Source organism: Doryrhamphus excisus, chromosome 8 (genome assembly GCF_030265055.1).
Source record: "Doryrhamphus excisus isolate RoL2022-K1 chromosome 8, RoL_Dexc_1.0, whole genome shotgun sequence".
NCBI lineage: Eukaryota > Metazoa > Chordata > Actinopteri > Syngnathiformes > Syngnathidae > Doryrhamphus > Doryrhamphus excisus.
In genome coordinates this window covers 15,427,097-15,453,334 of record NC_080473.1, presented here as the reverse complement: position 1 = coordinate 15,453,334, position 26,238 = coordinate 15,427,097, and the positions used below count along the sequence as shown (strand labels likewise).

Below are 26,238 nucleotides of genomic sequence, written 5' to 3'. Positions count from 1 at the left end.
CTGAAAAAGTTAGTATATTTTTCTGTTTTTAATAAATGCATTTTTTTTTGAAAACCTGATGCGGCCCAGCCTTGCCCAGACCCTAGCTCCAGTGGCCCCCAGGTAAATTGAGTTTGAGACCCCTGGTCTATATGCACTATTTATTGCCTTGGCAGAAACGTGATGAATGAATAAATGAAAACTACTTTGACTTTCAACTTTTTCATATCTTTAATGCATTTGTCCTTTAACACACCACATTGTGACGTGATAATGTACTTTCAGTGTAAAGGAGTTCACACAGGATCGAACTAAAAACGTGATGCCGGTAATAATGAATAGCTTTGCATCACTGAGCAACCAATACAGCATCTCAATAAATAACTGAGTTCCTTAACCACTAGGAGCTCAAGCAACAATTCACAACAACTTCACTAAATTAAAAGTAGTTTGATCAAAATGAAAATTGTTCACTTGAAATCACGCATATAGCTTTTAGAATATTTATCTATATGTCAAAATGCCCAGGAGAGTGGTACTCACATGATTCTGTCTGTAATTGCATCAAGTTTGATTGCACATTTTCAAATACAAAAATCTTCAGTCACGTGATAAGCAACCTTCACTGCAGGTGTGACGGGACAAGAACCTTCAGCGTCTGCTCTAAGGCAACGGCAGTCAATCCCCACACTCGATGCTTCCCATTACGGAACACCGGTAACGTGTAGCCGTACTTGTCCCCGGTGCGAAAGTGAGTGTAGCCACGGTTTTGAGGGTTGCACAAATGGGACAAGGACATAGTGAAAATCTCTTCCACCTGAGATGAGGGGGGGAGAAAAGAACATCTGAATTTGGGTGCACAGGAATTGATGCGAACTCATATTACACACCCAAAGTCAAGAGTAAATGATTTAAGGGTCAGTCTTCTGAAAGGGGTACCGGAGAGGGTGGCGTCACATTGTATGGCATGGGTCCATTTTCGGGTCCACAATAATATAAGTGGCACAGATTCTAACAGTAATAACTGCAGTAATAACTAACAATGTTAACAATAGATTTACATGAGGTAGATATATACGTATATTAAAGTAATAATTTATTTTAATACGCAAATAATTTAGTACCCTTTTCAGGAGACTGACCCTTAACTAAATCCTGCAACAACACAAAATCACTGTACCTCTTCAGGGTTTGGTTTGAAGGACAATTCCTCAAAAGGACCTATGTTTGCCAGCACAGGAGCGACCATCATCCCCGACTGTAGAAAGGTGAGACAAACACTGTAAATATGACTTTTCATTTGACTTTTTTTATGTTGTTTTTTTGTCATCACGTTCCACCAACACCAACTTCATGTTTTGCTCATGTAGGTCCAAATGTAGTTCACCTCATCCACTCACCATGTCCCTAAGGGGCTTGAGAACACCCCACACCCTTTCTGGAGAGACATCAACACCAAGCTCCTCCCGTGCCTCCCTCAGTGCAGTGGCCACCACATCGCTGTCTGAGGGATCGCTCTTGCCCCCCGCAAAGCTACACAAAATAGAAAATAAGGACACATACTGTAAAAGGACATGTATGCGATGTGTTGGTTATTTGGCTTCGACTAACCTGACGTCTCCCTTGTGCCTGCCCGTGAGCGTCCTGGAGCGCAGCGTGAAGATAAAAGCCGGTTCACCTGCTACACTGCAAAGTGACACCAGAATGGACGCCCATCTTCCCTGATTTTTTACTTTTCTCCCTTTGTCTACTTCATAAATTGTCGAATTGGGTCCCAGGAGTTGTCGACACCTGTTTTCATTGTCGAGTGATAGACAATCACTCCAGGCTGCATGAACTGCTCTGGTTCGGTGAAAAGAGAGGCTATAGGGTTGTGCCCTGTTGTGAATGTTTTTTAACCATTGTAAAGATCTGTCAAAGTTTTGTCTGTAGCTGAAATTACTGCAGTAACTTTGACCGGTAAAATGCGAGTGTGAAAGCTCTCCATCTCTTCTCCTGGGTGGGAGGCCAGCTGTGGTAGATACACAGTCCTGATGTGTGCGCAGAGTTTTGGGGTTCTGGGAAAAATCCTCCACTTTGGTGTGCTTCCTACGAGAATACAACAGTTTGGACTTTGCAGGAGCCTTGAATTTGAAGCTATGAAATGGGGTCTTTTGATTTTCACAGTCAGTACTAAATACATAAAGTTTGCTTGGGCCGGATACAGTCTCTGTGGACAGGAAGGAGCAACCTCTCCTTCCATGAAGGCCTTCACATTTTGATTCATTTACATGCCATCTAGCACAGGAATGGTTGGAAATAGCACTTGTATGGGTCTCAGTCAGTCGCAGCATTAATCCAATCACCATTTGTGGGCCCCGAAACATTCTATTTAAATAAAAAGAGAGAGAGAGAGAAAGGGAGAAAGAAGAAATGTTTAGTATAGCAAGTAATTTTCATATTAATGATCATAGATAAACTAATAATCATTTTTTCGTAATCAACACTTGAGAGGCAATTCTTGTTTTGACGACTACTAGTTAAAATACTAAAAAGTTAAATGATAATGATACTCATCCAACATTTAAAAGACGAATGCCTTTACCTGCCGAGAGGCAGTAGTGATTGCATGTCCAGGTGAGTTGCACTCGCACCGTCGGCTAGCAGTTGAGCGAGTTGTGCTCTTTAAAAGTCGTCGAATTATTGTATTTAAAGTGGACTTTTAAATTGAATGAACTGTGGAGAGTCTATGCCAATGCCGCGGTTGCGTTTAGATACTTTGAATACACCGCATCAACTTTAGGCGTCCGTGGCTACGCCTGACTGCTACCAGGCTAACGCGTTAGCTAAAGGTACAACACATAACAAAGTCCTTCGTCGTCCCAAAACATAACGTTACATTCAGTTACACAGTCGATTCCAATACGCCTCGTTTTAAGTTTGATATATATAACGATTCATCGATTACCACGAAAGCGTACATTTTGAAAACGGCTTACCTTGAAAGTTGACTACACAGCATTTTAGCCTGCCGCCTAGCTTGCCGGTTGCCCTTAGTCAATATGGCATCCGGTCCTTTCATGTGCGTCACTGTTGCCCTCACTGAGCAGCCACGACGAAAAGCCTGTTCCACAACATTTTTGTCCAAGTAGTGTCAACTAAAGGGCAGGTAAGGCTAAATAGCAGTTTTGTTTATTTTTACTGACGACATGTTGAGCAAAGCCCGCATTCTTTGTCGTTTGCATCACGATTCACTGATTTTCAACATGTTTCTTATGAATTTGAAATACCGTGTGATATTTTCGCATTTTTTTATGAATTATTTTTATTCTATTTACTGTTGTTTAAGTAACCATTTGTACTTTTTATTTACGTCTAAGGTCGTTTCTTTTTCTTGTATCACTGTACATGCTGTAGTCTGTAATTTATTTTTATATACAAATGGTTTGAATTGCATTTTATATTTTCAACAATCTATTTTTATTTTATTCCATTCATCATTTCATAAGCTATTGCAACACATTTTCTATTTTTTTCTCTCCCTATTAAAAATTGTGACATTTAAACACAGGAAGTAGATACATGTATTTATGACAAAAATCTAAACATGTGACGTATTGTCAGTTAACATAAGCACATTAAATAATAAATTAGTAAACTAGTAATAGATAAGAATGTGTAGGATTAAAATAACTCCTTTCCAGACATGTTGAATTGTTTAAATGTGAACATGTGATGTTCCTTAATGTAACCTGTTAAGCATGTCCAAAACAAATAAACTTACCATGACAATGAAACCATAGTGGCATAGTTTGTGATTTATCACACAAGGAAACTCCTCAGAACCTGATAAACCAGTTTAACACAGAGTCCAACCTGCTTCAGTTTCTCCGCAGCATACGAATGAACCCCGAGGGAACCGCTGGACTCTGGAGTTCTGACGCCTTGGAAAGCTGACTGCCCGACCCCATCTCGGCACTGCAATGGCGGCTTCCGCATGGTCTGAGGAGGAGACGTTTGTGTGTTCCGTATGCCTGGAGACCCTGAAGGACCCGGCAACTCTACCCTGTGGACACTCTTACTGTTTGACTTGTATCCAAAGTCACTGGGACCGAGGCAACAGCAAGGGTCAGTACAGCTGCCCCCAATGCCGGCAGCTCTTCAATCCTCGACCTTCACTGGCCAAGAGCATGCTTCTTGTGGAAGCCATGGAAAAGCTGAGGACCAACAGCCTCAAACAAAGCGGCTCCAGAGCTGTGTCTTCTGCACCGCCGTCAGAACCTGTCTACTTGGAAGTTCTTCCAGATATGGGACCACAAGATGGCGGCATGTACCCTCAGCTTCCGGCTGTGACTCCCAGGCCTTGTCCTCAGCACAACCGGCCTCTGGATCTGTTTTGCCATGACGACAGGGAGTGTGTGTGTGAGGTGTGTTGTCAGCGTGGCCATGAAGGACACCACGTGCTCACACCTGAAGAAGAGAGAAAGGAGAGACAGGTATGTTGAAGTGTTGAGTTTTGCATTATTTTTCGTATACATCCATGTATTGGCCAACAGGTGTGATGTTTTTTTTCCGCTAAATAATAGATGGTGTGTGTGTTTAGAAAGAGCTAATACAGGTACAGGCAGAGGTGGAGAAACGAGTCCACGAGACGGAGAAGTCACTAAAGGATTTCCCAAATGTTGCTCGTCAACATAAGGTATGAACATTTGTGTTTGTTTCTTATTTAGAAACATCTGCAAAAAATGGGAATCACAATTTTCTTGCTTAGAATCAAATCACGATTCTATGTGTGACAGCTGAGTTCCTCATCCCTCACCTTCCCATCATTCTTCTCTTTTCAGGCTTTGGTCCAGGCTCTGCAGCAAGAGAGGCTTGATTTGTTTTCTGAGGCATCCAGCCTCATCGCTCTCACTGGCACTCAAATTGGTGAGCTTCTTAACACCCATGAAAGGTCTTTAGGCAGCCAAATTGAAGGCCAGATCCACCGACTGGAGCAGGAGGCGGTCCAACTCCGCTGGAAGGGAGAGGAGCTGAGTAGGCTGGCAGATATGCAGGATCACATCTGCTTCCTAAAGGTAGCGGAATGTCAAAGAAGAAGGATTTGAATTACATTTTGCAAATAAATATCGTTGTGGTGTTTTTTTTTCTTTTAGAATTTCTTCACCATGGAGCAGGCGGCTCCAACAAGTGCCATCACAGGAGGGTCAATACTGAGCAAGGAGGAAGCGGTGGCAACATCTCTACGGTCAGCCTTAAAAGAACTACAAGAGTCAGTAAAGGAGATTTGCAAATCTGCAATGGCCAAATTTGGCTCGTTAGGTCAGTTTCGGTTCCTCCACCCTCGCTTCTCAGCCTTTTCATGTCATAGTGATCACTGTCTTCTATCGCCCTAGTGAACGAGGACTCCTCCATAGCATCGAACATTACTCCAGTAGATATCCATGGACAGGCTAATGTGCAAAACACAGGTGGTGAAACTTAACATCTCCAAGATCTCAAACGATTATACGGTAAATGACTCGCTCCTTTTTATTTCCATAGTTTATGAGATGCTAAATCCTGAACCCCCGCCACGACCCCAAGGTAAGTGATAAAGCTTCTTACACTTATAACCTATTGATTTTGAACATTGTAGTTATTACTGTGTGCTCATCTGCTGATTTTCCATTAGTGCCTGATTCTTCAACCAAACTTTCACATCTACCTCCACGACGTAAGAAAAACTCTTTAGTTTAACTCCTCCAACATTATAACACCAGCTGTGCGTGACTTTTCTTCATGTAACGTCCAAAAACATGCATGTTAGGTTCAATGTAGGCTCTAATTAATTAAGTTAATTGTTCATAGGTTGCTGACAAGTCCCGGGTGTACCCCGCCTCTCGCCTGAAGTCAGCTGGGATAGGCTCCAGCTTACCCCCGTGACCCTAATGACGATAAGCGGTATAGAAAATGTCGTAACACGACTTGCAGTTTTTAGTAATACAGTAAACCTCGGATATATCGGATTCAATTGTTCCCACTGGTTTTGTCCGATATAAGTGAAATTACGTTATATGCGTATACCGGAAAATGTCCGTTTTACGCATATATCGGATTTATATCCGGTATATGCGTAAATCGGATTTTATCCTTTATAAAAAGGCACTTCCTTGACTATGTTTCCAATGTACCTGGACGCGCAGGCAACGCTGCAAATGACGTTGAATAGCGGCCTGTCACGATTCGGCGAATCGGAGCGCCACGATGCGGCCATCCGATATATGCGAGGGAAATTTAATGGAAATTCATTGGAACGGGACTGGAGATTTTGTATGAAAAAGGTGAAATCCGTTATAAAAAATCCGATATATGCAATGAATTTTTATTGGAAATGCATTACAGAAAAATTGGTTCTTTTTTATCTGTCCGTTGTGAGCGAATTTCCGATATATCCGAGGTTTACTGTAACAGTAAAAAAATCAACTCTAACAGAAAACTTTCTGTATAGCACGGATGCTATCCAGCTGTCTTCGGGCAACAGGCGGGGCACACCCTGGACTGGTGGCCAGCCAATCACAGGGCACATATAGACAAACAACCATTCACACTCACATTCATACCGATGGACAATTTGGAGTGGCTAATTAACCTAGCATGTTTTTGGAATGTGGGAGGAAACCGGAGTTCCCGGAGAAAACCCACGCATGCACGGGGAGAATGTGATGTCCTTAATTTAAATAAACTCTTCTGTAAATGTAGCTTCTGTGCCACCACCACCATTTCCTCCTCCACCTGCTCCTCCTCGAGGTAAACACCACAACACAAAATGATGTACAACTTGTAGCATTCACTACGGCCATCTTTGCCTTTTTAGCATCTTCTCTAACGACAGTGGGACTTGTAAGTGCAGAACCAAAGATAAGAGAAGAATTAATTAAATGTGAGTGAAAAAATTCTTCACACGAGGATCTCTGAGTTAAATCCTCCTTCTCGTTGCAGAAATTTTAACCAACTTTCTCCCTTCAGTTCGCTTTGAGCCCACCATGGACGCCAACACGGTGTATCGGCACATACAGCTGTCCGATGGGGGTCATAAGGCCACATTGCGGGCAGAGAACCTGAACCCAGCAGACCACCCTGAACGTTTCCAGTACTGGAGGCAGCTTCTCTGCAGAGAACCGCTGGCAGGCAGCTCATACTACTGGGAGGTGGAGTGGACTGGCCAAAAGGTACCAGAGATACGTCCTCCATTGAGGGTGTAACCACGCTTGAGCCCACTTAACACCAAAAGTCCATTATGTTTAGCTAGCGTGAATCCATTTTTTCTGGAATAAATGTAATAAAATTGTTGTTCTTCATCCCCCAGATCACCATTGGAGTGGCCTTACAGGAGATGGATCGGAAATGTTCCGATGACAAAAGCCGTTTGGGCCACAATCCCCTTTCTTGGGCATTGTACTGGTCTGGGACAGGTTTCTCCTTCTGGCATAACGGTCAAGAAAAACTTCTGGGCTCGCCCAAATGCAGACGGATCGGCACCTACTTGGACCAGCATGCAGGGATTCTGGCCTTTTACCGCGTCACCAACAACCAGGCCGACCTCATCCACAGACATGTGACCCAGTTCACCGGTCCATTGTACCCGGGATTCCGGTTCTGGGGAGGAGTTGGAGCTACAGTCACAATCTGCCAGTTGGAGTGAAAGCATAGATTCAGTGAACAAGTTCCTTTTTGGTTCTTTCACTAGTATGAATGTAATCTTACATCTTCAATTTAATAAAATATACAATAAGCAGAAAAAAAATCAATACCTGCTAGTATGACTGCACTCAATTGATGAACATGGATTTTGAAAAGGGATGTTTGAAAAAACAAACCAAAAAAAAAACCAGAAGATTCCGTCTGGCACCAAGTTGTCTACCTCTGTATAAAATACCAATACCAATGTGTTGCCATGACTGGTGTTTTCACGCCATGATTTAAAAACATTATGGCAAGGTGGTAGTGGTTACAGCATATTAAGAAGAGCAAGCCCATGTCTTTTATAAAAAAAAAAAAAGGACCATCGTACCTCGCTGACCTTTGTTGAAGAAGAGTACAAGTACATCAACTAAAGTTAACTGGTTCTTAATTTAATTTGGTTCCGGAGAACAAAATACATTAAAGACTTGGAGACATGCACCATAGCTTCAATGGCGCAAAGGGCTACAAACTGAATTTTTTACAATCTGTAACAAGACTTAGTAGAACCCTGTGCATTCAGGATTCAGCAAATTAGCAGGTCCATTTTTGATCTAGCTTTTTACCAAAAATCTGCCTTGTCCTACAGAAAACATAATTTGCAATAAGTTAATTTTTTTAACACATAAAATGTACTATTCTAAGAAAACTGACAATATTTACATGTTTATGTCTTTATGCTTCACTGATGGTGTTGCAATTTCACGCTTTGTTCGGCCATCATTCAATGCACCATGGTAATAGTAACGGTAATGGTAATTTGAACATGCATCAGATTACAATTGAGTGCATCACATAATCAGTTCATAATACAGTTTAAGGTTGTTGTTTTTTTTAAATAATGTACCTCGTACCGAAGTATTTGTGATTTCAGAAATAAGGAGTTAGTATGTTCTCTGTAGGCGGCATTATGAATTATCCTTACTGACCTTTTTTGCAGTACATATAGCAAGTGAAGATTGCTTTTATAGTTATTAGCCACATATTTCCACACAATAAGTAAGATATGGTAGAACCAGAGAGCAATAAAGAAGTGTGGAGTGATTTCTGATTGAGAACAAATTTTACTTTGTTCAATACTGAAATATTTCCGGCCACCTTATGTTGTATATTTGTAATATGAGGTTTCCAGCTCATATTTTCATCTATTGTGATCCCCAGAAATGTATTTTCGTTCACCCTTTCAATGTCTACACCGTCTATTTGTATTTGTAACAGCATGATTTAGTTTTACTTAGGTTCAAGGACAATCTATTATCATCAAAGCATCTTTTTAGTGTGACCATTTCTTCTGACCTTTCTAATGATTTCGTCTGTACTCCCTCCGGAACAAAAAGCAGTGGAATCATCCGCAAATAATACCAGCTTTAAGTCTTTCATTACTTTGGAGATATCATTGATGTACAAGTTGAATAGTTTTGGCTCCAGTATTGACCCCTGGGGATCTCCGCTCTGTGTATTCTCCTAGCTGTACGTATTGCTTCCTGTCAGCTAAGTAGCTTTTGACCCAGTTCAGAACTAATCCTCTTATTCTGTACCTTTCTAATTTAGTTATTAAGATGTCATGATTGATTGTATTTAGGATGTCATGATTGATTGTACCATAGTCGTGTGCCGAGACACCAAAGTTTGTCTGGCAACACAAGCACATTCAGTGGTGTTCATTGAATGTAACTTTTAAGACAAAGCTTTGTGTTGTTATTGATTAGTATCAACATTTCAGCTTCTTATGTTTACACTGTGCCGTTGGGATGAAAGACCCTCTTTTGAGTTGACACAAATCTGGTTTCATAATAATACCCGACCTAACAAAAAGGTGTTATCTTTATGTGTCATGAATAAAAGGATTATTGGGTGGGGACCAGAGTATCTGGAGCAGGGTGGAGCTGGATATCACCTGAACAGGCTAAATAGAGGCATATAAAGAGCCGTAAAGCCTCACCCCGCAACAGTCAATTTAACCTTTTCCCTCTCAGGCTGCTCCTTGTCGCTGGCATGATGCGGGGTAAGACTCGTTGGAAGTGGCTTAGCATTTTGTCACGTCAAGGAGGTTGACGGGGGCATTATTGAAGTACACATTGTTTTCCTTGCAGCTGTTATAATCCTTTGTCTTCTGGGGATTGCATTTGCTGACTATCCCTGGTCGGGATCCAAGCCAGACTCATCAGAAAATGACAAAGGGAGCCTGGAGGAAGGTAAGATCTTTTGAAAATGGTGACGCTATTCTCTCAGTGGTTAATGCTGTGCGTGTTCAGCGTGCGTGACAGACCAGGCTTCGTGTGGCTGCTGCGTAATGCAGCAGAAGATGCAGAGGATGGAGATGTTCTTTAACACGAGCCTAAACGAGCTGGAGAAAGAATTGATAAAAACCCAAACTACAGTCAACAATATCCGAGGTGAGGAACGTGAGAACGTCATGGAAAATAAAACTAATTTTTCTCCGATTCATTCATGTCTGTTTCTTCCAGCAAGCCGCAGTGCCTTCTCTGTGGCTCTATTGAACAAAATTGGGTGCTACGGACCCTTCCGTGATGACAAAGTCATCACCTACAGCCACATTTTTCTCAACTTGGGAGGGGGCTACGATGTAAAAACTGGGGTCTTCACCGTCCCTCGTGCTGGTGTGTACAGCCTGGCTCTGACCGTCTACAGCGATGCCGGTTCCTCCGGTAGCCTCCTGGCTGCCTGCGCCAATCTAAGCGTCAACGGTGAAGTGGTGGCCGGCATACAAGAAAAAAACACAGTAGACCATGAAGACAGCGGCTCTGTTGTTGTGGCCCGCCACCTGGAGGTTGGGGACCAGGTGGCTGTCACTCTGCTGGCCGGATGCTTCCTTTGTGATAACAGCAACCACTACAACACGTTCACCGGCTTTCTTCTCTATGCTACCGACTGAGTTTGAAAAAAAAAAAACTTTGGTCTCGTATGAAATGTGTAGCTTTGTGAGGGAACCACCTTGGCCTGGTTGCTTTGATGTAAACAAAACTTAACTCATTCCTACATTGGCCGTTTTGATCATCAACGAGGTCGTCTTCCTGATCCATGTGGCGTGTATTTGTCCATGTACTCAACTTTCACCCTGTCATTCTTTTAGTCGATTTATGTAATCCGATTGTGGTATTGAGATTCATCTGTAAAAATGCAATTAATAAACTTTGGTTGTCACAAAAAAGTGCTTTTGTGTTTTTCTAAAAGCCTCTTTCAAAAGAAGAAAGAAATCCAAATATTTATCCACAATTTTTTCTTTCACACAGCATTCGGGTGACCGGGCATGTGATCCATCAGTAATGTTTGTTGTTCTTGTCCCGTCATGTTATTTCTCATTTGTGAGCAAGGCAGTCTTCACTATTGGTGGTAAAATATATATGTACATTTCCCCAACTCTCCTTTGCTTTTGATATATATGTATATATATATACGAGACACACTACTGTGCATAGTTTGTAAACAGTAACTGCATGAAGCCCCGCATGGCTTTGAAGATAAATAATAATTGTAATCACGATTTTACAAGATGAGTTTTTGAAGTAAAGCAGTAATTCCTCGATGACCTGGGATAACAGGTTCCAGACCCGGCTGTAATAAATTAATTTGGTAAATAGGATTCGCTATTTTTGTAGTTAGAGCATAGAAACCCTGTTACCCTACCCTACAAACTTCTAAATAAGTATTTTTAACATTATTAGAGCCCTCTATACATGAACCTTGACTTAATTTAGCCATGTTGGTGCTTGAGAATGCTTAATATAGTCCAAAAGGGTAATATTTCTTCAAAAAGCATATTTGGGGCAACCACAAAACAACATGATTTCTTTATTAATTTAGTTTTTGAAATACATTTTAGATTTCGATTGTAAGTTATAAGTGTTCATTACATGTTAGACACTTTACATCAGGGGTCTCAAACACGTGGCCCGCGGGCCAAATGTGGCCCGCAGGACACTAGTTTGAGGCCCCCGCCTTGATATGAAAGTTTAATGTTAGTGCGGCCCGCGCAAGTTTGATATGGATGCTGTATGGTATCATGTACCCAGAAAACATTATTACGTTTGATTAATGTTCATGTTAAAGGTTAAATAACTGTTAATAGTTATCCTCCCTATCCGTGTGGAAGTGGTAAGTTTTTGGCTATTTAAGTTTAAAGGAAATAATTTGAAGGCTACCGTTGAGGTCGCTAGCTCTCTAGTTTGCGAGTTAGCATGTGTCTCAAGACCCTGCAGTTGTGCAATATGTTGTAAATAAAAAGAGTATAAATGTGACTATGGTCGTGTTTTGTCATGTCTACAGGGCTCTAATAATGCTTTGTTCATTTTAATCTGAAAAAAAATCATTTGTCTACCCACTAACTATATGTGGTTTCTTAAGTTTTTATTATTTGCCCTTTTATTATTATTATTATATTTATTTATTACTGATTGATTGATTTTCTTTATTCTTGATTTTGAATTTATTTATTTTTCATCTTATTTTGTGCAGAAAAATAAAAATTAAGATATTTGAGAACAGTGGAATGTTTTATCAGAGCTTTTCTTGTAGAAAATCAGAACCAAAGCACTGAAAAAGTTTGTATATTTTTCTGTTTTTAATAAGTGCTTTTTTTTTTTGGAGAACCTGATGCGGCCCAGCTTTGCCCAGACCCTAGCTCCAGTGGCCCCAAGGTAAATTGAGTTTGAGACCCCTGCTTTACATACAACATGTATTCAACAGGAAACATGACAGATGACTTGTCATCTTAATTACAATAAAGAGGACCTATTATGCTTTTTGACCAATAAATATAGTTTCAAACTATGCCAAAGTTTCAGATAATGAGGTTTGCGCAGTTGGAAGTGAGCTCTGAAAGAAGTTTGGGAAGGCTCAAAATGTTCAATTTCAAAAGGCGTGGTAAAACTGCCCCTTTGTGATGTCACAGAGGGGCGGACTTCCTTACAAATGAACTCTCTGCCCTGCCCCAAGCGCTGCTACGCTGTTTAATTGCTAGCAATGCCTCGAAAGGGAAAGCCACATTTGTTTAAAATTCCTAAAGACGCCACCATCAGGCACGAGTGGTTGGAGTTCCCGCCAAAATCAGTGGCTCTACGAGGGTTTCTTACACACTGGTAGTCCTGCAAAACTCATTAGACATTACCTTATTAACGCTAAAATGCTAAAGCTACTCACCATTTATAGACGTCTTGAAGTAACCTCTTTTCTTGTGAAACTTCGTACAGTCGCCACTTCTGGATCGGATTCAGGGTCCAACACATATGGCTGTATGACAAAAGCAGACATTTTAAAGAGATAAATAGATAGATAGATAAATTAAAAACAGTTTTCACGGGAACCACGATATCCAAAGAAACACAGCTGAATAGGTGCAGATTCTGGAAGAACTATAAAGCTTTTTATAATTGCTGATTATTGTGTGTAGCTGCTCTATAGGAGTCCACAGCTCAACTCAACTCAGGACCAAAAAATGATCATAATAAGATTAAAATGGATGAAAGAAAAGGGAAGACCTGTGTAAACACTGAAGGACCCATCTGGCACCAAGTTGTCTACCTGTGTGTATAAAATATCAATATCAATGTGTTGCCATGACAGTGTTGTTTTCATGACATGATTTAAAAATATGATGGCTGTCTACCTCTAAAGGTGGGAGTGGCTACAGCATATTAACGAGAAAAAGAAATGTGATAGAGTGACGCTCCAAAATGTAAATGGAGAAGTGACAAGGGGCTACTGTAAAAATTTTAGATTTTTATTATAAGATGAGTTCATTACCCAGTCCAGTGTACCCCCCTCTCAGCCAAAGACAGCTGGTATAGGCTCCAGCATACCCGCAACCCTAGTGAGGATAATCAACATAGAAAATGGATGGATGTACTCGTATAAAATCACAATACATGAAATTTTGTCTGGGATTACGATCTCCTTTTTACCAACAATATACGCCTTTCATAAAAACTAGGTATGGGCCGTATAGTGTGGGTGTAACAGAGAGAAATCCCCTGAGGGGTACAGTATTGTTTGCAAGCTTCCATGCTGTAGAATGACTGTATTACACCAACTTCTATTCCAGGGTGAGAATCAGGTTATTGCATGTTGTTATACCCGAACCTCTACTGAGGTCTGTTAGATGCTCGTCGCCCTCTGGAGATCTAACAACAATGTTGTTCATGTCAGTTCCCCGGGAGGAGGTGACCTTCCATATAAAGTGACACGATGTCACGCTCGGGTCTTTTAACTGACTGTAAAGTAAAACTGTTGCGCTGCATTGTTGAGTTACATAAAAAGTGGAGCATAAGGGCTGAAATGTCAGACCTGTGTTCCTGTTCGTAGGAGGTGAGGGAAACAAGCGCCACCTCCTTCAGGGGAGGGTTATGTCAATAAGAAATCAAAGTGCACAAAACTAGTGCAACACACACACCTGAGTCTGTATCTTGCAGAACAAGGAGGAGGATCAAACACAGTAAGTTGAATCAATTTATGCTTCTACTTTAGTGTACTTATTACTGTATGATGACTGACTCAAAAGCCACCTTGTTGGGATTTTTATACTGATTGGAAATCATAACTGGCCGCACGGTGTAAGAGTGGTGACTACAAATTGTCAGTGAATAATCAATATGAATGATTGTTTTTCTATATGTGTGATTGGTTGGCGAGCAGTGTGTACCCGCCTGAAGTCAGCTGGGATAGGCTCCAGCATACCCCTGCAATCCTAATGAGGATAGGCGGTCATAGAAAATGGATGGATGTCATTTATTTATATAATACATACAGTATGTTACATATAAAATGTAAATGTTTATATTTGTATATACTACAACATTACAGTATTAGGGCCACATTGATAAAAATCAGAGTATTAAAATAAGTATTAAAATATGTTTTGCTGCCACTATAAAACGTTCCCTTCCATTCTGAAGAACTGTGCTCTATTTTCCCTCTGAAACGTAATATTAGCACTTTATACTTGTGAATGTTTTTTTTTTCCTCATAAATGTTCGACTTTATGCTTGGTGTATGTTTTTAAAATGTATCATTTTATTTCAGATGCTTGTCTCAACCCTTTTGACCCTGTTGGGGGTGCTCTCTCTACATGGTTGTGCAGAGGCCCAGTCCATCCAGCCCATCAATCAAATTCTCAAAGATATTGCTAGTAAGCTCGACAAATACATCAACATTTTTTTTATGTTTATTGTTCCAGTTCCACCCTCGGCCATCTCTGTGTGGAGTTTGCATGTTCTCCCCGTGCATGCGTGGGTTTTCTCCGGGTACTCCGGTTTCCTCCCACATTCCAAAAACATGCTAGGTTAATTGGCCACTCCAAATTGTCCATAGTTATGAATGTGAGTGTGAATGGTTGTTTGTCTATATGTGCTCTGGGATTGGCCGGCGACCAGTCCAGGGTGTACCCCGCCTCTCGCCCCAAGACAGCTGGGATAGGCTCCAGCACCCCCGCCACCCTTGTGAGGAAAAAGCGGTAGTAAATGAATGAATGAATGAATGAATATTGTTCCAGTTGTAATTTGCAGTGGTGTGGAACTCTACCGTGTCAGACGTTTCTAATATTTTGGTACTTTGGTACAGGCTTACTTGTACTCCAGTTTCTAGACTCCAGTTCAGACTCTAAATTGGCTAAAAGTTAGTTTGGATAGGTTCTGGGATAGGGATGAATTGAGTTTTATATCATGGAATGGAGTACTAATGATAAGTACAGCCATAATAATAAACATCCAATGCACGTCGTGCATCATACACCATAATAGATGCCAATAGTTTTTTAGTTCTTTAACCTTCTGTCCTCTCTCAGTGAACTTGGATAACACCCTAACCTGTGCAAAGTGGGATTGCAAGTGTACTTTTGACCGCCAGCGCGGTTGCTGTTGTGCGGCCAACGACATGTTCCGAGTGGAGGATGAAACCTTTACTAGGATGACGTCTTTGAGGAACGATATCAGCTCACTCAAGAGCAACGTGCACGCTTTAACCAGTAAGTTTGTGGGTTCCTACGCAAACAAAGTGGTGGTCATTTGTACGATAACTGGACGCTAAGTCAATTTTGCCTTTTTTGTCTCAGCTGGCATGAAGATTGCCTTTGCAGCCAGTATGGGCCCAAATCCCGATCAATGTTATGGGCCTTTCAATACCAATGTACCAATTGCTTACCCTGTGGTGACTCTGAATGACGGCAAAGGATACAACCCTTCCGTGGGTAGGAAACACACACCTACCTTTGTTTACTGTCTTTGCTTCCATCCGTCTCACTCCCCATCATGTCTCCCAGGTGTCTTCACTGCGCCACACGCTGGAGTGTTTGTCTTCTCCTCCACTGTGTACTCCTTGGTGATCTCGGGTCAACGCGTCTATTACAGAGTAGACACAACAATCCTTTCACACAATGTGAGAACACATGAAGCTTCATAGTTGTTTTCATCATACCTGTAGGTCAAGATGATGAAGAATGGTGAGGTGATGACGAGCATGTCGGAGGACAATCGAGACGATAACGAAGACACTGCTAATCAGGTAACGAGTCCAATTGATGCAAAATGGAAAAAACACAGTTTCAGTTACTTCCTTTTTTTATGTTATTAGATGATTACGTTGGAGTTGCAGAGAGGCGATCAAGTCTACATGCAGTTGGACGCTGGACGAAAACTGTGTAAAAATCTGAATAATAATGTTTTTAGTGGTTACATGCTGTATGCCTACCCGGATGAGTAGCATGTAACAACAACAGCGATGCTTTATCCTGCTCATTTCAACCTTTCAAAATGATCCTGGATCCCAGTGGGACAGCTTGGAACTTTCATTTAATGGAATACTGAAGTTTTTTTTAAAAGGTAAATCTGCTTTCTTCTCCTCTTGGCCTTCTTCACCGACCAGACTTACTCTGTTGGGATCAGGCATGGGTCTAGGGCTTGAGACCCACTCAACATTACGTGCTAATAGTTAGCAATAAACAGAAAAAAAACTCAAGTGAAGATTTTATGAAGTGATTTTATCCTTCTTTTCTGTATAGCACTTTAAGTTACCTTGTGTACGACTGGTGCTCTATAAATAAACTCGCCTTGCTAAGAATTCAATATAATTGAACTACTATTGAAATATTGCCATAAAACTGGTTTGTGCACAAAATTGCTTTCTTGGAAGTGTTGAGAACGGAGGAGCAATGACCGTGAAGTAGATCTTTAGCTCCCAAGATAAATATAAAGCATCCCATTGCTGCCTTATTCCAGTTGAGATACACAACATCCCAACAAACACTTTCTAGCTGAAGGAAATGCGACAAATGGTACTGATGATTTATTTTCACAACAATAAAGTTTACCCTGGTGCTAAATATTCATATTTTTGACATATATTGAGCTGTATTCAACCATTAAACAGCACAATTTGTGAATATATATTTGAAAAAAATTATAGTGTGAGTTTGTTACCAGTTAATTTGTCATTCAAATAGCCATACATGTACGGTCATACATGTACAGTAAACCTCGGATATATCGGACTCGGATATATCGGAAATTCGCTCACAACGGACAGATAAAAAAGAACCGATTTTCTGTAATGCATTTCCAATTAAAATTAATTGCATATATCGGATTTTTTATAACGGATTTCGCCTATTTCGGACAAAATCTCCAGTCCCGTTCCAATGCATTTCCATTAAATTTCCCTCGCATATATCGGATGGCCGCATCGTGGCGCTCCGCTTCGCCGAATCGTGACAGGCCGCTATACGACGTCATTTGCAGCATTTGCAGCGTTGCCTGCGCGTCCAGGTACATTGGAAACATAGTCAAGGAAGTGCCTTTTATAACGGATAAAATCCGAGTTACGCATATACCGGATATAAATCCGATATATGCGTAAAACGGACATTTTCCGGTATACGCATATAACGGATTTCACTTATATCGGACAAAACCAGTGGGAACAATTGAATCCGATATATCCGAGGTTTACTGTATGACAATTGTTTTGTTCTTGTTGTCTGTGCCTTTGTGGCAATTATTCATAATTTCCTGGTATCCATCAGATGACACTCAATCCATAAAATTGCAATGAAAGGATCTCGTAAAAAAAAACGACTTACACTAACATTTTGCTATGTAAAATGACATCAGGTTGTCTATGCGGTGATCAGTCCAGAGAGTAAGCCGCCTCCCGCCCCCTCCGTACTCGGAAGCAGCTCTGTGCAAAGACGTCTCCGCAATGGAATGCAGTGGAAATTTTGTCCCACTACACACATCTGCACACACGCTTTGAGATGGATTTATCCTGCTTCAAAATGAAAGAGTTCTCTGCATGGACTTTGTGTATAAAAACTTTCGCCGTGCACACATTATGACTTGATTTTGTTTTTCCAGTTCTTCCTCATGCATCCACTCTAAAAGAGGAGTGATGCGATGAAAATATTTGGAGAATTCCCGCAGAGCAAACCAGGACTGCATGACTGCTGCGGGTCCTCTGCGTGGAGGAGCTCTACCCAAATAAGGCCGGGCTTTTTAAGTGAGCTGATGGAGTAGGGAAGCAGTGACACGGAGCTGCTAAAGGCCATGCCCTTTTTAGGACGAACTTTCCTTTTTTCCCCCTTCCCATCCGTCCCTCCTATTTCCCCTTGATACTCCCTCCGTCGCTGGTGCCCGCCCTCTCAGACGTTACTGTCATTAAGTCATCGGCCCCTTTTAAGCCAGCTTTTTAAAGCAAATATCCACACTCTCACCACAGGCTGCACCAGCAGAGAACCCATCTATTCCCTCGCAGTGAGTACGCTTTTCTTTTATTGCTGTCACAAACTTCCTTAAGAAGTTAATTATAGCCTAAGAGGACCACCCAAGGATGCAGCAGTTGATACTGTATCGACTCCACTGTGTGGTTGTTGCTGATTTAGTATAGAAATGCAATTCCTCATCCAATTGGGAGCATTTCCATGTTAGAAATAGCAATGCAACTTCAAACATTATAATAGTAAATAAAAGAACTTGGATAAAGTGCAGCACTGAAGTAAAAAGCTATGGTTATTCTTAACGTGAAGTGGAGAAAATCTTCTCGACCGGCAAAAGTTTAGTCTGCACTTGGCACAAAGCCGTGAAAGAAAAGAGAAAGCAAGCCAACGCCCACAAGCTCAAGTGCGGAGCTGCTGGTGGAGGATTAGTACACAAATCATCAAGAGCTGTGCTGACCGGATGGCATGGTGCCACAGACCTATCCTGGCTGTGGACCAGTGGTGTCCACAGTGCGGCCTGGGGACCATTCACGGCCCACAGCTCATTTTTATCTGCCCTCGGCATATTCTAAAGATAAAATGAATAAATTACTAATGAGGGGCGGCACGGTGGTCGAGTGGTTAGCGCGCAGACCTCACAGCTAGGAGACCAGGGTTCAATTCCACCCTCGGCCATCTCTGTGTGGAGTTTGCATGTTCTCCCCGTGCATGCGTGGGTTTTCTCCGGGCACTCCGGTTTCCTCCCAAATTCCAAAAACATGCTAGGTTAATTGGCCACTAGGTATGAATGTGAGTGTGAATGGTTGTTTGTCTATATGTGCCCTGTGATTGGCTGGCCACCAGTCCAGGGTGTACCTTGCCTCTCGCCCAAAGACAGCTGGGATAGGCTCCAGCACCCCCTGTGAGGAAAAGCGGTAGAAAATGAATGAATGAATAAATGAAATTATTAATGAAATGGCCACACAGCTTGGAGACCCGAGTTCGATTTCACCCTCGGCCATCTCTGTGTGGAGTTTGCATGTTCTCCCCATGCATTCCAAAAACATGCATGTTAGGTTAATCAATAGGTATGAATGTGAGTGTGAATGGTTGGTTGTCTATATGTTCCTTGTGATTGGCTGGCCACCAGTCCAGGGTGTACCCCGCCTCTAGGCCAAAGACCCTAGTGAGGATATGCGGTAGAAAATTAATGCCGTTTGTCACCGATTCCAATCATAGTTTTCCATGGACAGAATTTCTAGGGGTAGCCAAGGCATCGAGGGAGTCCAGGTTGGGGGCCTGAGGATCTAATCGCTGCTATTTGCAGATGATGTTGTCCTGATGGCCTCTTCGGGCTGTGACTTTCAGCGTTTACTGGGGCGGTTTGTATCGGAGTGTGAAGCTTCTGGGATGAGACTCCGATGCCATGGTTCTTTGTTGGAAAAGGGTGCAGCGCTTCCCCCGGTTTGGGAATGAGGTCCCGTCCCAAGTGGAGGAGTTCAAATATCTGTTGTTCATGAGTGAGGGAAGGTTGGAGCGTGACGTCGACATGCAGATCGGCGCACCATCTACAATAATGTAGTCGCTGTAACGGACTGTACATAACCTTTTATTTTGGGTTTTTTTTCCAGCTTGGCCTGAGTCCTCCTTTGTAATGTTATGACGTGGACCATGTCTATAGAGAGGCCAATAAAAAAGACAAACTGCATGTGGACACTGATATAAACACTGGAACAGCCAACCAAAGACTAAACTAGTGAGGCGTGTTACAAGACCTTTTTACTTTTAGGATTTTTTCAAATTGTTAAACTAACTGTATTTACATTTTGTTATTAAAACACTTTAAGGCAGGGGTCTCAAACTCAATTTACTTGGGGGCCACTGGAGCTAGGGTCTGGGCAAGGCTGGGCCGCATCAGGTTTTCAAAAAAAAAAAATGCATTTATTAAAAACAGAAAAATGAAAAAACTTGCTTTGGTTCCAATTTTCTACAATAAAAGCTCTGATAAAACATTCCACTGTTCTCAAATATCTTAATTTTTATTTTTCTACACAAAATAATTTGAAAAATAAATAAACAAATCAAGAATAAAGACAATCAATCAATCAGTAATAAATAAATAAATATAATAATAATAATAATAAAAGGGCAAATAATAAAAACTTAAGAAACCACATATAGTTGGTGGGTAGACAAATAATTTTTTTCAGTTTAAAATGAACAAAGCATTATTAGAGCCCTGTAGACATGACAAAACACGACTATAGTCACATTTATACTCTTTTTATTTACAACATATTGCGCAACTGCAGGGTCTTGAGACACATGCTAACTCGCAAACTAGAGAGCTAGCGACCTAAACGGTAGCCTCCAAGTTATTTCCTTTAAACTTAAAAGGCCCAAAACTTACCACTTCCACACGGATAGGGAGGATAACTATTAACAGTTATTTAACCTTTAACATGAACATTAATCAAACGTAGTAATTTTTTCTGGGTACATGATACCATACAGCATCCCACGGGCCGCATGTTTGAGACCCCTGCTTTAGGGAGTATACTGTGAAAATGGCTCAACCAAACTAGGCTTTGTGTTCAAGATGCAGCTCAACAAAACCTAAATTACCAAAACGGTACTGCAACGGTGGTTAGGAACTTACTTCCGGTTCTCGGCTTTGTGCTCTGTGGGCATTTACATAAAAGCACCTCTTTGGTGTTTATTACAAAAGAGGACCAAGTAATTATTATGCAGCGTTGCCAAAAAGCAACACTGTCATCGCCAGTAGAGCAAAACAGGACAAAAACTTTTTGTACATACTGTTTTCATATTTTATTGATCTCCATAATAGAATCTGTGTGTGTTTTATTGAAAGCAAAGCTGAGTGTGTGCAACCTTTGTGGGGATGAACACGCAAATCTATTGTCTCTGTACAATGACAACGACAACACACAGAGAGCAGCATCACCCATCCCTGCTCCTGATGGTTTAATCCTTTCATTTGAATTTTGAACCTTCTTACCAGGAACAGGAAAAGTGAAGTGACCTGACGTCAAGATGGCAGCAAAGGTTGGATGGTGCAGACAGCACCTTGATACAGGGTTTTGCACTTGGCTGCTGGCCACAAAAGCGATACAGCAGCATTGAAGCGAACAGTGTTGGCGAGCGTATGTATGTTGGCAGAGAACAAAAAGAGACGATGGCTCTGCTTGACAAAGAAATGTGCCGATGCAAAGACGGCTGAGTCCGACCTCCTTTTGTACACCACTTTGCCTCAGACGCCCAACGAGACAAAATGGTGTACAGTAGGAACAAAAGTGCTGAGCATCATTGCTTCATTACACGCTTGTGACATGCATGTGAAAGATACATTTTTACAGGTTTATATTATAATTAGCCATCAGCAAATGTCCCACATGCATGTTTGAGCTGCGAATCACATCCAAATATGAGTGTATTCCGAACATGTTAGCTGTATTAAAGGGATAGTTCCACTCACTCACCACTTTGTGTCCGGAGTCGAGTCCTTGTCGGATATCAGTGCTGAGAAAAGTAGTTCCAGCTAGTTGCTGGAAACAGAGAATAAAGAGTTTGGTTTAGCAAAACAATATGCGTTCAAAAACATTATATATTTGCATCACAAAATTATTTTCCGAGTTCCCGCCTGTCCATTGTTACACACATTTGCTTCACTGGTTTCACAGTGTCTACTACTGGACATTCATTTTAGCATGAAGCCAAAGGGATATCTTTAGGAGCCGTAATATACGGATGCCGAACTTGGTAAGATGGACTTCGGTCCTAGTGTCATAGAGTTGCCAAGGTGCTAATGAGCGGCACAAATTAGCTAATTCTTACCTGTGGTCCTGAGCACAAAGTGATACGACCGCAGAGAATATAACGGCGAGCGATTTGTGAGGTCTGATTTTTTTCGAGTAGGAATTTTTGTGATGTTTTGAGAAGCCAAACTCTTTACTTAACTGTCCCCAGCAACTAACCGGAACTACTTTCCTCAGCACCAAAATCCGACCAGAACTCGGCTCATGACACAAAGCGGGGAGTGAGTCGCTGTTGACGAAACTTCACTGCAATCAACTTCCTGTCTAAAAATCCGAACTATCCCTTTAACCATCGAGTGAAAACTCCATAGTCAAACACTTTAATCTGAGACACTGGTTGCCTGACAAGTGAAAAATATTTTCTTAACGAAAAATGATGTTTGGCAATGGTTTTGTGCAGCGTTACACCAGGATGCCAGGTGGGTTAAAAATATCTTGAAGAAAAGATAAGGCTGCACGGAAGAATGGTTAGCATTTTGGCTACACGGTGAGGAGATCTCTCTGTGGAGTTTGCATGTTCTCCCACATTCATCATGATGAGATGATGCACGGGAATTCCTTCATTTAAGGCTCACTGAGCTAAGGTAGTTTTCACCCAGAAATGTACACTTAGACTTAATTGATCTACAAGGGAAATAGCTTGTTTTTTGGGGGGATGAATTTGAATGAAATTTGAATCTTAGACGTGTTTGACTTTGGAGGATCCACTTTAAATAAATATTTGACATAATACTTTTAAACAAAAAAGATGACATGAAAACAGACTAAACTGTTTTCAATAAAGCTGGTTATTCTTGAAATTAGAGTGGAATTTTAAAAAAACCATGTATGTTAGATCTGATTTTCTCCACTTCCTCCTTTTACCTCAGGGAGCTGGCATGGCAAACAAAGGGCCGTCCTACGGCATGAGCCGGCAGGTTCAGGATAAGATCGAGAGCAAGTATGACACAGAACTGGAGCAGGTTCTGGTGGAGTGGATCTCCCGTCAGTGTGGCGCTAATGTCGGAAGGCCAGAGTCAGGCAAGTTAGGATTCCAGGCCTGGCTGAAAGACGGATGTGTGAGTGCACTTGCTCTAGTTTGTTGATTTTTACTTACTTACTTACTTACTTGCATGTTTGAAACCATCACCTGCTTGTGGCAAATCAGGATAATTAACATTAAGTGGTGCCCCCTGTGCATCACTTCCTTCGCTTGTTCGCAGGTCCTGAGTGAGCTGATTAATACTCTTTTTCCTGGAGACAAACCTGTGAAGAAGATACAGAGCTCCCCCATGGCCTTCAAGCAAATGGAGCAGATCTCTCAGTTCCTGAATGCTGCAGAAAAGTATGGCGTCACCAAGACAGACATGTTCCAGACTGTGGACCTCTGGGAAGGTTTGTTTGTCTCAATTTGTGTTAAAAACGGGTATCTAAAGCACTGTCCATGGGCGCATATATAAATAAAGTTAGGGCTGTCAAAAGTAGCAAGTTAACAGCGGTAACTAATCTTGCTAAAATTGTTAGCATGGACACCATCTCAAGCCATATAACTACGCAGACGTTAGCATAATGTCGTGTCCCCACATAGTCACAGTCTGAAGCTCTTTTATAACTTTATTCTTACCTGAAAACATAAACAGCAGTGTAATTCCAACACCATATGCTAGCTATATCGCCAACTCACAAAACACTTCTCTAGCCCTCCGCAATGACGCTGCATAATTGTCACGAGACCTGCGAGATGCATTCATGGACACTCCAAAAATCACAAGAATGTCTTACTTATGCGTGTATGTGTGGTTTAAATAAACAGAAAGACAAAGAAAAACAAAAAGTAAATACTCTTGTTACTTACTAACCTAACTCTTATCGTTTGATTCATTCAGAAAATACATATACACTAATGAATTCAACTACTTGATGTCTTTGAACGCAACTCTTCATGGCTCATTAAAAGGCAGTTAAAGTACATTCATATGTTACCTATGTTGGTGTTTGGCAAATAGATTCTCAGACATGTGTGCTATATTTTAGCTTGATTTAATTTTTTCAATTCACTTGGAGCTGTTAATACATTCAAATGTTTATGTAATTCTGTCCTGTCATTTACCTTTTTGCTCATAAAATACACAAAAAATGGGCATATTTCACTCTTCGCTGCAAATGGCGATTAATCATGATTAATTGTGTGAAAAACTAAAGCCCTAAATAAAACAATGAACATAAATAGATAAGAGCAAAAAGGCTAAAAAGGGGAAGTGCACTTTTTGGAAATTTTGCCCGACATTCACAATCCTTTTCTTTATATTATAACACGAGAAAATGAGTTAATATGAGCTAGCTAACAATGCTGTCATTGGGACCACACCTATTTCCATTATGAAGCAAGGCGTTGTGTATAATAATACCGCTGTGTAGCTTGGTTAATATACATACAAGTCAGTTATTAGCGTAAACATTGTTATACTAATAATATGTTTCGTCATCTTTAACACAAAGATGATGCAAAGTTACAATATGCATAACGTCATGTTTAGCCTTAAAAAATATCCAATCTATTTTTGATGTGCAGGTAAGGACATGGCAGCAGTGCAGAGGACCCTGTCGGCTCTTGGCAGCTTGGCCGTCACCAAGAACGAGGGCACATACCAGGGCGACCCAAATTGGTTCTTCAAGTGGGTGCCATTGTGAAAAAAACATCACCATTTTAACATCTCAAGAAGCATTAAAATATCTCTTTTGGTTGTTTTTTTTTGTTGTTGTTGCAGGAAATCCCAAGAGAACAGGAGAGATTTCACCGATGATCAGATGAAGGCAGGGAAAAATGTAATCGGCCTCCAGATGGGGTCCAACAAAGGAGCCAGTCAGGAGGGAATGAGCTACGGAAGGCCGAGACAAATCTTGTAATGTCACCTAAAATCTCTTCAGTCCCATCTGATGCACATTACTCCATCTTAAGAGGCCCTCCCATGGTGGCTTCAGTATTTTTTATGAAAAAAATAAATAAATAAACCCCCTTAACACAAATCACACTGCTGACTTCCGCAGAGCCTCACCTCTCTTTATTTACTCACTTCATTTAGAGACAGCTGAAAAGCTAAAAAAGTCAACATAAATATGACACTGCTTCTAAGAGTTCTGCAACTTTAGCCGTCCTGTTGAATATGATACTGCACAACATAAACAAAAGCATATTATCCTTTATTTGGACACAATAAATAAATGTTTCCATGACTTTCCGAGATATGGTTACATTATGGGGAAGTCTCATTTATACTGTCTCCAACTTGCTCTATGCCTGCTGTATCAGCACTAATATCTTTTGTACATTTTCATATTAAATCATGACTGGGAAATATATGCAGTATGTACTGTGTGATTTGTAATCAGACTTATGCATATGTTTGAAACGATTCTATTTTCCATTCCATTCCCACTCACATTCATACCTATGGACAACTTGGGGTCAGTAATTAACCTAACATGATTTTGGAATGTGGGAGGAAACCGGAGTACCTGGTTATGTATGAGAAAAACTACATCTCAGCTTTGTGATATTGGTGAAAAGCGCATTATTATATGAACTTTTTGCCCTTCTTTTCCGAAATATTTCAACTTTCTTCAATCTAATTTTCCAATTTTTTCTGGGAATGACTTAAAAAAAATAACACTTAATAACCACTTCATAATATTATGAGTTTATTATGCAACTTTTTTTCTCTTCATGTTTTATTCTCATAAACTTGGTCATTTTTCCCCATTTCTGCTGTTTTATTTTCCATCTACTTAAACTTTCGTCTCATAATATTATGATTATATTCATATATATATAATATTTTTACCTGATTCAAATATTGTAACTTTTGCCCCAATTTTCAAGATTAGAATTTTACTTTGTTTTAATATTTCTACCAAACACTACTAAAATGGCATTTTTTCCAACAATATTACAAGTTTATTCTTGTAAAATTAGAAAATGTTATATTAAAATGCAGCCTTTTTCTCTTAATATTTAGATTTTATTCTTGTAATATTACAGCTGTT

General features: G+C 40.8%; 5 protein-coding genes across 11 annotated transcripts; 4 read left to right on the top strand and 1 right to left on the bottom strand.

The window, feature by feature from the left end:
• Positions 1-191: 191 nt before the first annotated feature.
• nudt8 (nudix (nucleoside diphosphate linked moiety X)-type motif 8) lies at positions 192-23,899 on the bottom strand. 5 transcript variants are annotated; one of them, XM_058080937.1, is made up of 12 exons: positions 23,324-23,899; positions 23,080-23,254; positions 21,880-21,945; positions 16,108-16,186; positions 15,900-16,031; positions 12,841-12,930; positions 4,778-5,030; positions 3,835-4,428; positions 1,591-2,346; positions 1,380-1,512; positions 1,160-1,237; positions 192-796 (listed from the first exon to the last, which is right to left on the bottom strand). In XM_058080937.1, the coding sequence occupies exons 9-12, from the start codon at positions 2,343-2,345 to the stop codon at positions 602-604; spliced, it is 1,161 nt and encodes a 386-aa protein (XP_057936920.1). In that variant the 5' UTR covers position 2,346; positions 3,835-4,428; positions 4,778-5,030; positions 12,841-12,930; positions 15,900-16,031; positions 16,108-16,186; positions 21,880-21,945; positions 23,080-23,254; positions 23,324-23,899; the 3' UTR covers positions 192-601. The 5 variants fall into 5 exon arrangements, with proteins under 5 accessions (XP_057936920.1, XP_057936918.1, XP_057936919.1 ...); XM_058080935.1 differs by lacking the exons at positions 12,841-12,930; positions 15,900-16,031; positions 16,108-16,186; ... (1 more) ...; positions 23,080-23,254; positions 23,324-23,899 and adding an exon at positions 5,126-6,276; XM_058080936.1 differs by lacking the exons at positions 12,841-12,930; positions 15,900-16,031; positions 16,108-16,186; ... (1 more) ...; positions 23,080-23,254; positions 23,324-23,899 and having other exon boundaries at positions 4,778-6,276.
• ftr86 (finTRIM family, member 86) lies at positions 2,558-7,875 on the top strand. Of its 2 annotated transcripts, none has more exons than XM_058080929.1 (12): positions 2,558-2,595; positions 3,844-4,454; positions 4,562-4,657; positions 4,803-5,036; positions 5,115-5,280; positions 5,355-5,429; positions 5,503-5,544; positions 5,633-5,674; positions 6,700-6,747; positions 6,815-6,880; positions 6,967-7,169; positions 7,307-7,875. In XM_058080929.1, exons 2-12 carry the CDS (start codon positions 3,942-3,944, stop codon positions 7,640-7,642), a joined length of 1,821 nt encoding a protein of 606 aa, XP_057936912.1. In that variant the 5' UTR covers positions 2,558-2,595; positions 3,844-3,941; the 3' UTR covers positions 7,643-7,875. The 2 variants fall into 2 exon arrangements, with proteins under 2 accessions (XP_057936912.1, XP_057936911.1); XM_058080928.1 differs by lacking the exon at positions 2,558-2,595 and adding an exon at positions 2,695-3,127.
• cbln20 (cerebellin 20) lies at positions 9,529-10,855 on the top strand. Its single transcript, XM_058080946.1, has 4 exons — positions 9,529-9,685; positions 9,774-9,875; positions 9,936-10,076; positions 10,149-10,855. The coding sequence occupies exons 1-4, from the start codon at positions 9,676-9,678 to the stop codon at positions 10,574-10,576; spliced, it is 681 nt and encodes a 226-aa protein (XP_057936929.1). The 5' UTR covers positions 9,529-9,675; the 3' UTR covers positions 10,577-10,855.
• On the top strand, positions 14,008-16,792 carry cbln18 (cerebellin 18). The gene is made up of 7 exons (XM_058080945.1): positions 14,008-14,131; positions 14,719-14,824; positions 15,479-15,658; positions 15,746-15,880; positions 15,953-16,041; positions 16,114-16,194; positions 16,264-16,792. The coding sequence occupies exons 2-7, from the start codon at positions 14,719-14,721 to the stop codon at positions 16,390-16,392; spliced, it is 720 nt and encodes a 239-aa protein (XP_057936928.1). The 5' UTR covers positions 14,008-14,131; the 3' UTR covers positions 16,393-16,792.
• On the top strand, positions 18,273-25,554 carry tagln (transgelin). Of its 2 annotated transcripts, XM_058080947.1 has the most exons (6): positions 18,321-18,437; positions 21,402-21,445; positions 23,085-23,273; positions 23,418-23,589; positions 24,767-24,869; positions 24,963-25,554. In XM_058080947.1, exons 2-6 carry the CDS (start codon positions 21,434-21,436, stop codon positions 25,099-25,101), a joined length of 615 nt encoding a protein of 204 aa, XP_057936930.1. In that variant the 5' UTR covers positions 18,321-18,437; positions 21,402-21,433; the 3' UTR covers positions 25,102-25,554. The 2 variants fall into 2 exon arrangements, with proteins under 2 accessions (XP_057936931.1, XP_057936930.1); XM_058080948.1 differs by lacking the exon at positions 21,402-21,445 and having other exon boundaries at positions 18,273-18,437.
• The last annotated feature ends 684 nt before the right edge of the window (positions 25,555-26,238 follow it).

What these genes read in the sequence shown, in the direction of transcription:
- tagln (XM_058080947.1), top strand. An exon ending in CCTGGCTGAAAGACGGATGT is followed by an intron (nt 23,274 to 23,417) that starts GTGAGTGCACTT and finishes GCTTGTTCGCAG; the next exon opens with GTCCTGAGTGAGCTGATTAA. An exon ending in GACTGTGGACCTCTGGGAAG is followed by an intron (nt 23,590 to 24,766) that starts GTTTGTTTGTCT and finishes TTTGATGTGCAG; the next exon opens with GTAAGGACATGGCAGCAGTG.
- ftr86 (XM_058080929.1), top strand. Translation starts at nt 3,942, where the DNA reads ATGGCGGCTTCCGCATGGTCTGAGGAGGAGACGTTTGTGTGTTCCGTA. An exon ending in AAGAGAGAAAGGAGAGACAG is followed by an intron (nt 4,455 to 4,561) that starts GTATGTTGAAGT and finishes GTGTGTGTTTAG; the next exon opens with AAAGAGCTAATACAGGTACA. An exon ending in AAGAGAAGAATTAATTAAAT is followed by an intron (nt 6,881 to 6,966) that starts GTGAGTGAAAAA and finishes TTCTCCCTTCAG; the next exon opens with TTCGCTTTGAGCCCACCATG.
- cbln20 (XM_058080946.1), top strand. An exon ending in CAAAGGGAGCCTGGAGGAAG is followed by an intron (nt 9,876 to 9,935) that starts GTAAGATCTTTT and finishes GTGCGTGTTCAG; the next exon opens with CGTGCGTGACAGACCAGGCT. An exon ending in TACAGTCAACAATATCCGAG is followed by an intron (nt 10,077 to 10,148) that starts GTGAGGAACGTG and finishes TGTTTCTTCCAG; the next exon opens with CAAGCCGCAGTGCCTTCTCT.
- nudt8 (XM_058080933.1), bottom strand. Translation starts at nt 3,040, where the DNA reads ATGAAAGGACCGGATGCCATATTGACTAAGGGCAACCGGCAAGCTAGG. An exon ending in CTGTGTAGTCAACTTTCAAG is followed by an intron (nt 2,347 to 2,957) that starts GTAAGCCGTTTT and finishes TTATTTAAATAG; the next exon opens with AATGTTTCGGGGCCCACAAA. An exon ending in AGGCACAAGGGAGACGTCAG is followed by an intron (nt 1,513 to 1,590) that starts GTTAGTCGAAGC and finishes TATTTTGTGTAG; the next exon opens with CTTTGCGGGGGGCAAGAGCG.
- cbln18 (XM_058080945.1), top strand. Translation starts at nt 14,719, where the DNA reads ATGCTTGTCTCAACCCTTTTGACCCTGTTGGGGGTGCTCTCTCTACAT. An exon ending in AATTCTCAAAGATATTGCTA is followed by an intron (nt 14,825 to 15,478) that starts GTAAGCTCGACA and finishes GTCCTCTCTCAG; the next exon opens with TGAACTTGGATAACACCCTA. An exon ending in AGGATACAACCCTTCCGTGG is followed by an intron (nt 15,881 to 15,952) that starts GTAGGAAACACA and finishes CATGTCTCCCAG; the next exon opens with GTGTCTTCACTGCGCCACAC.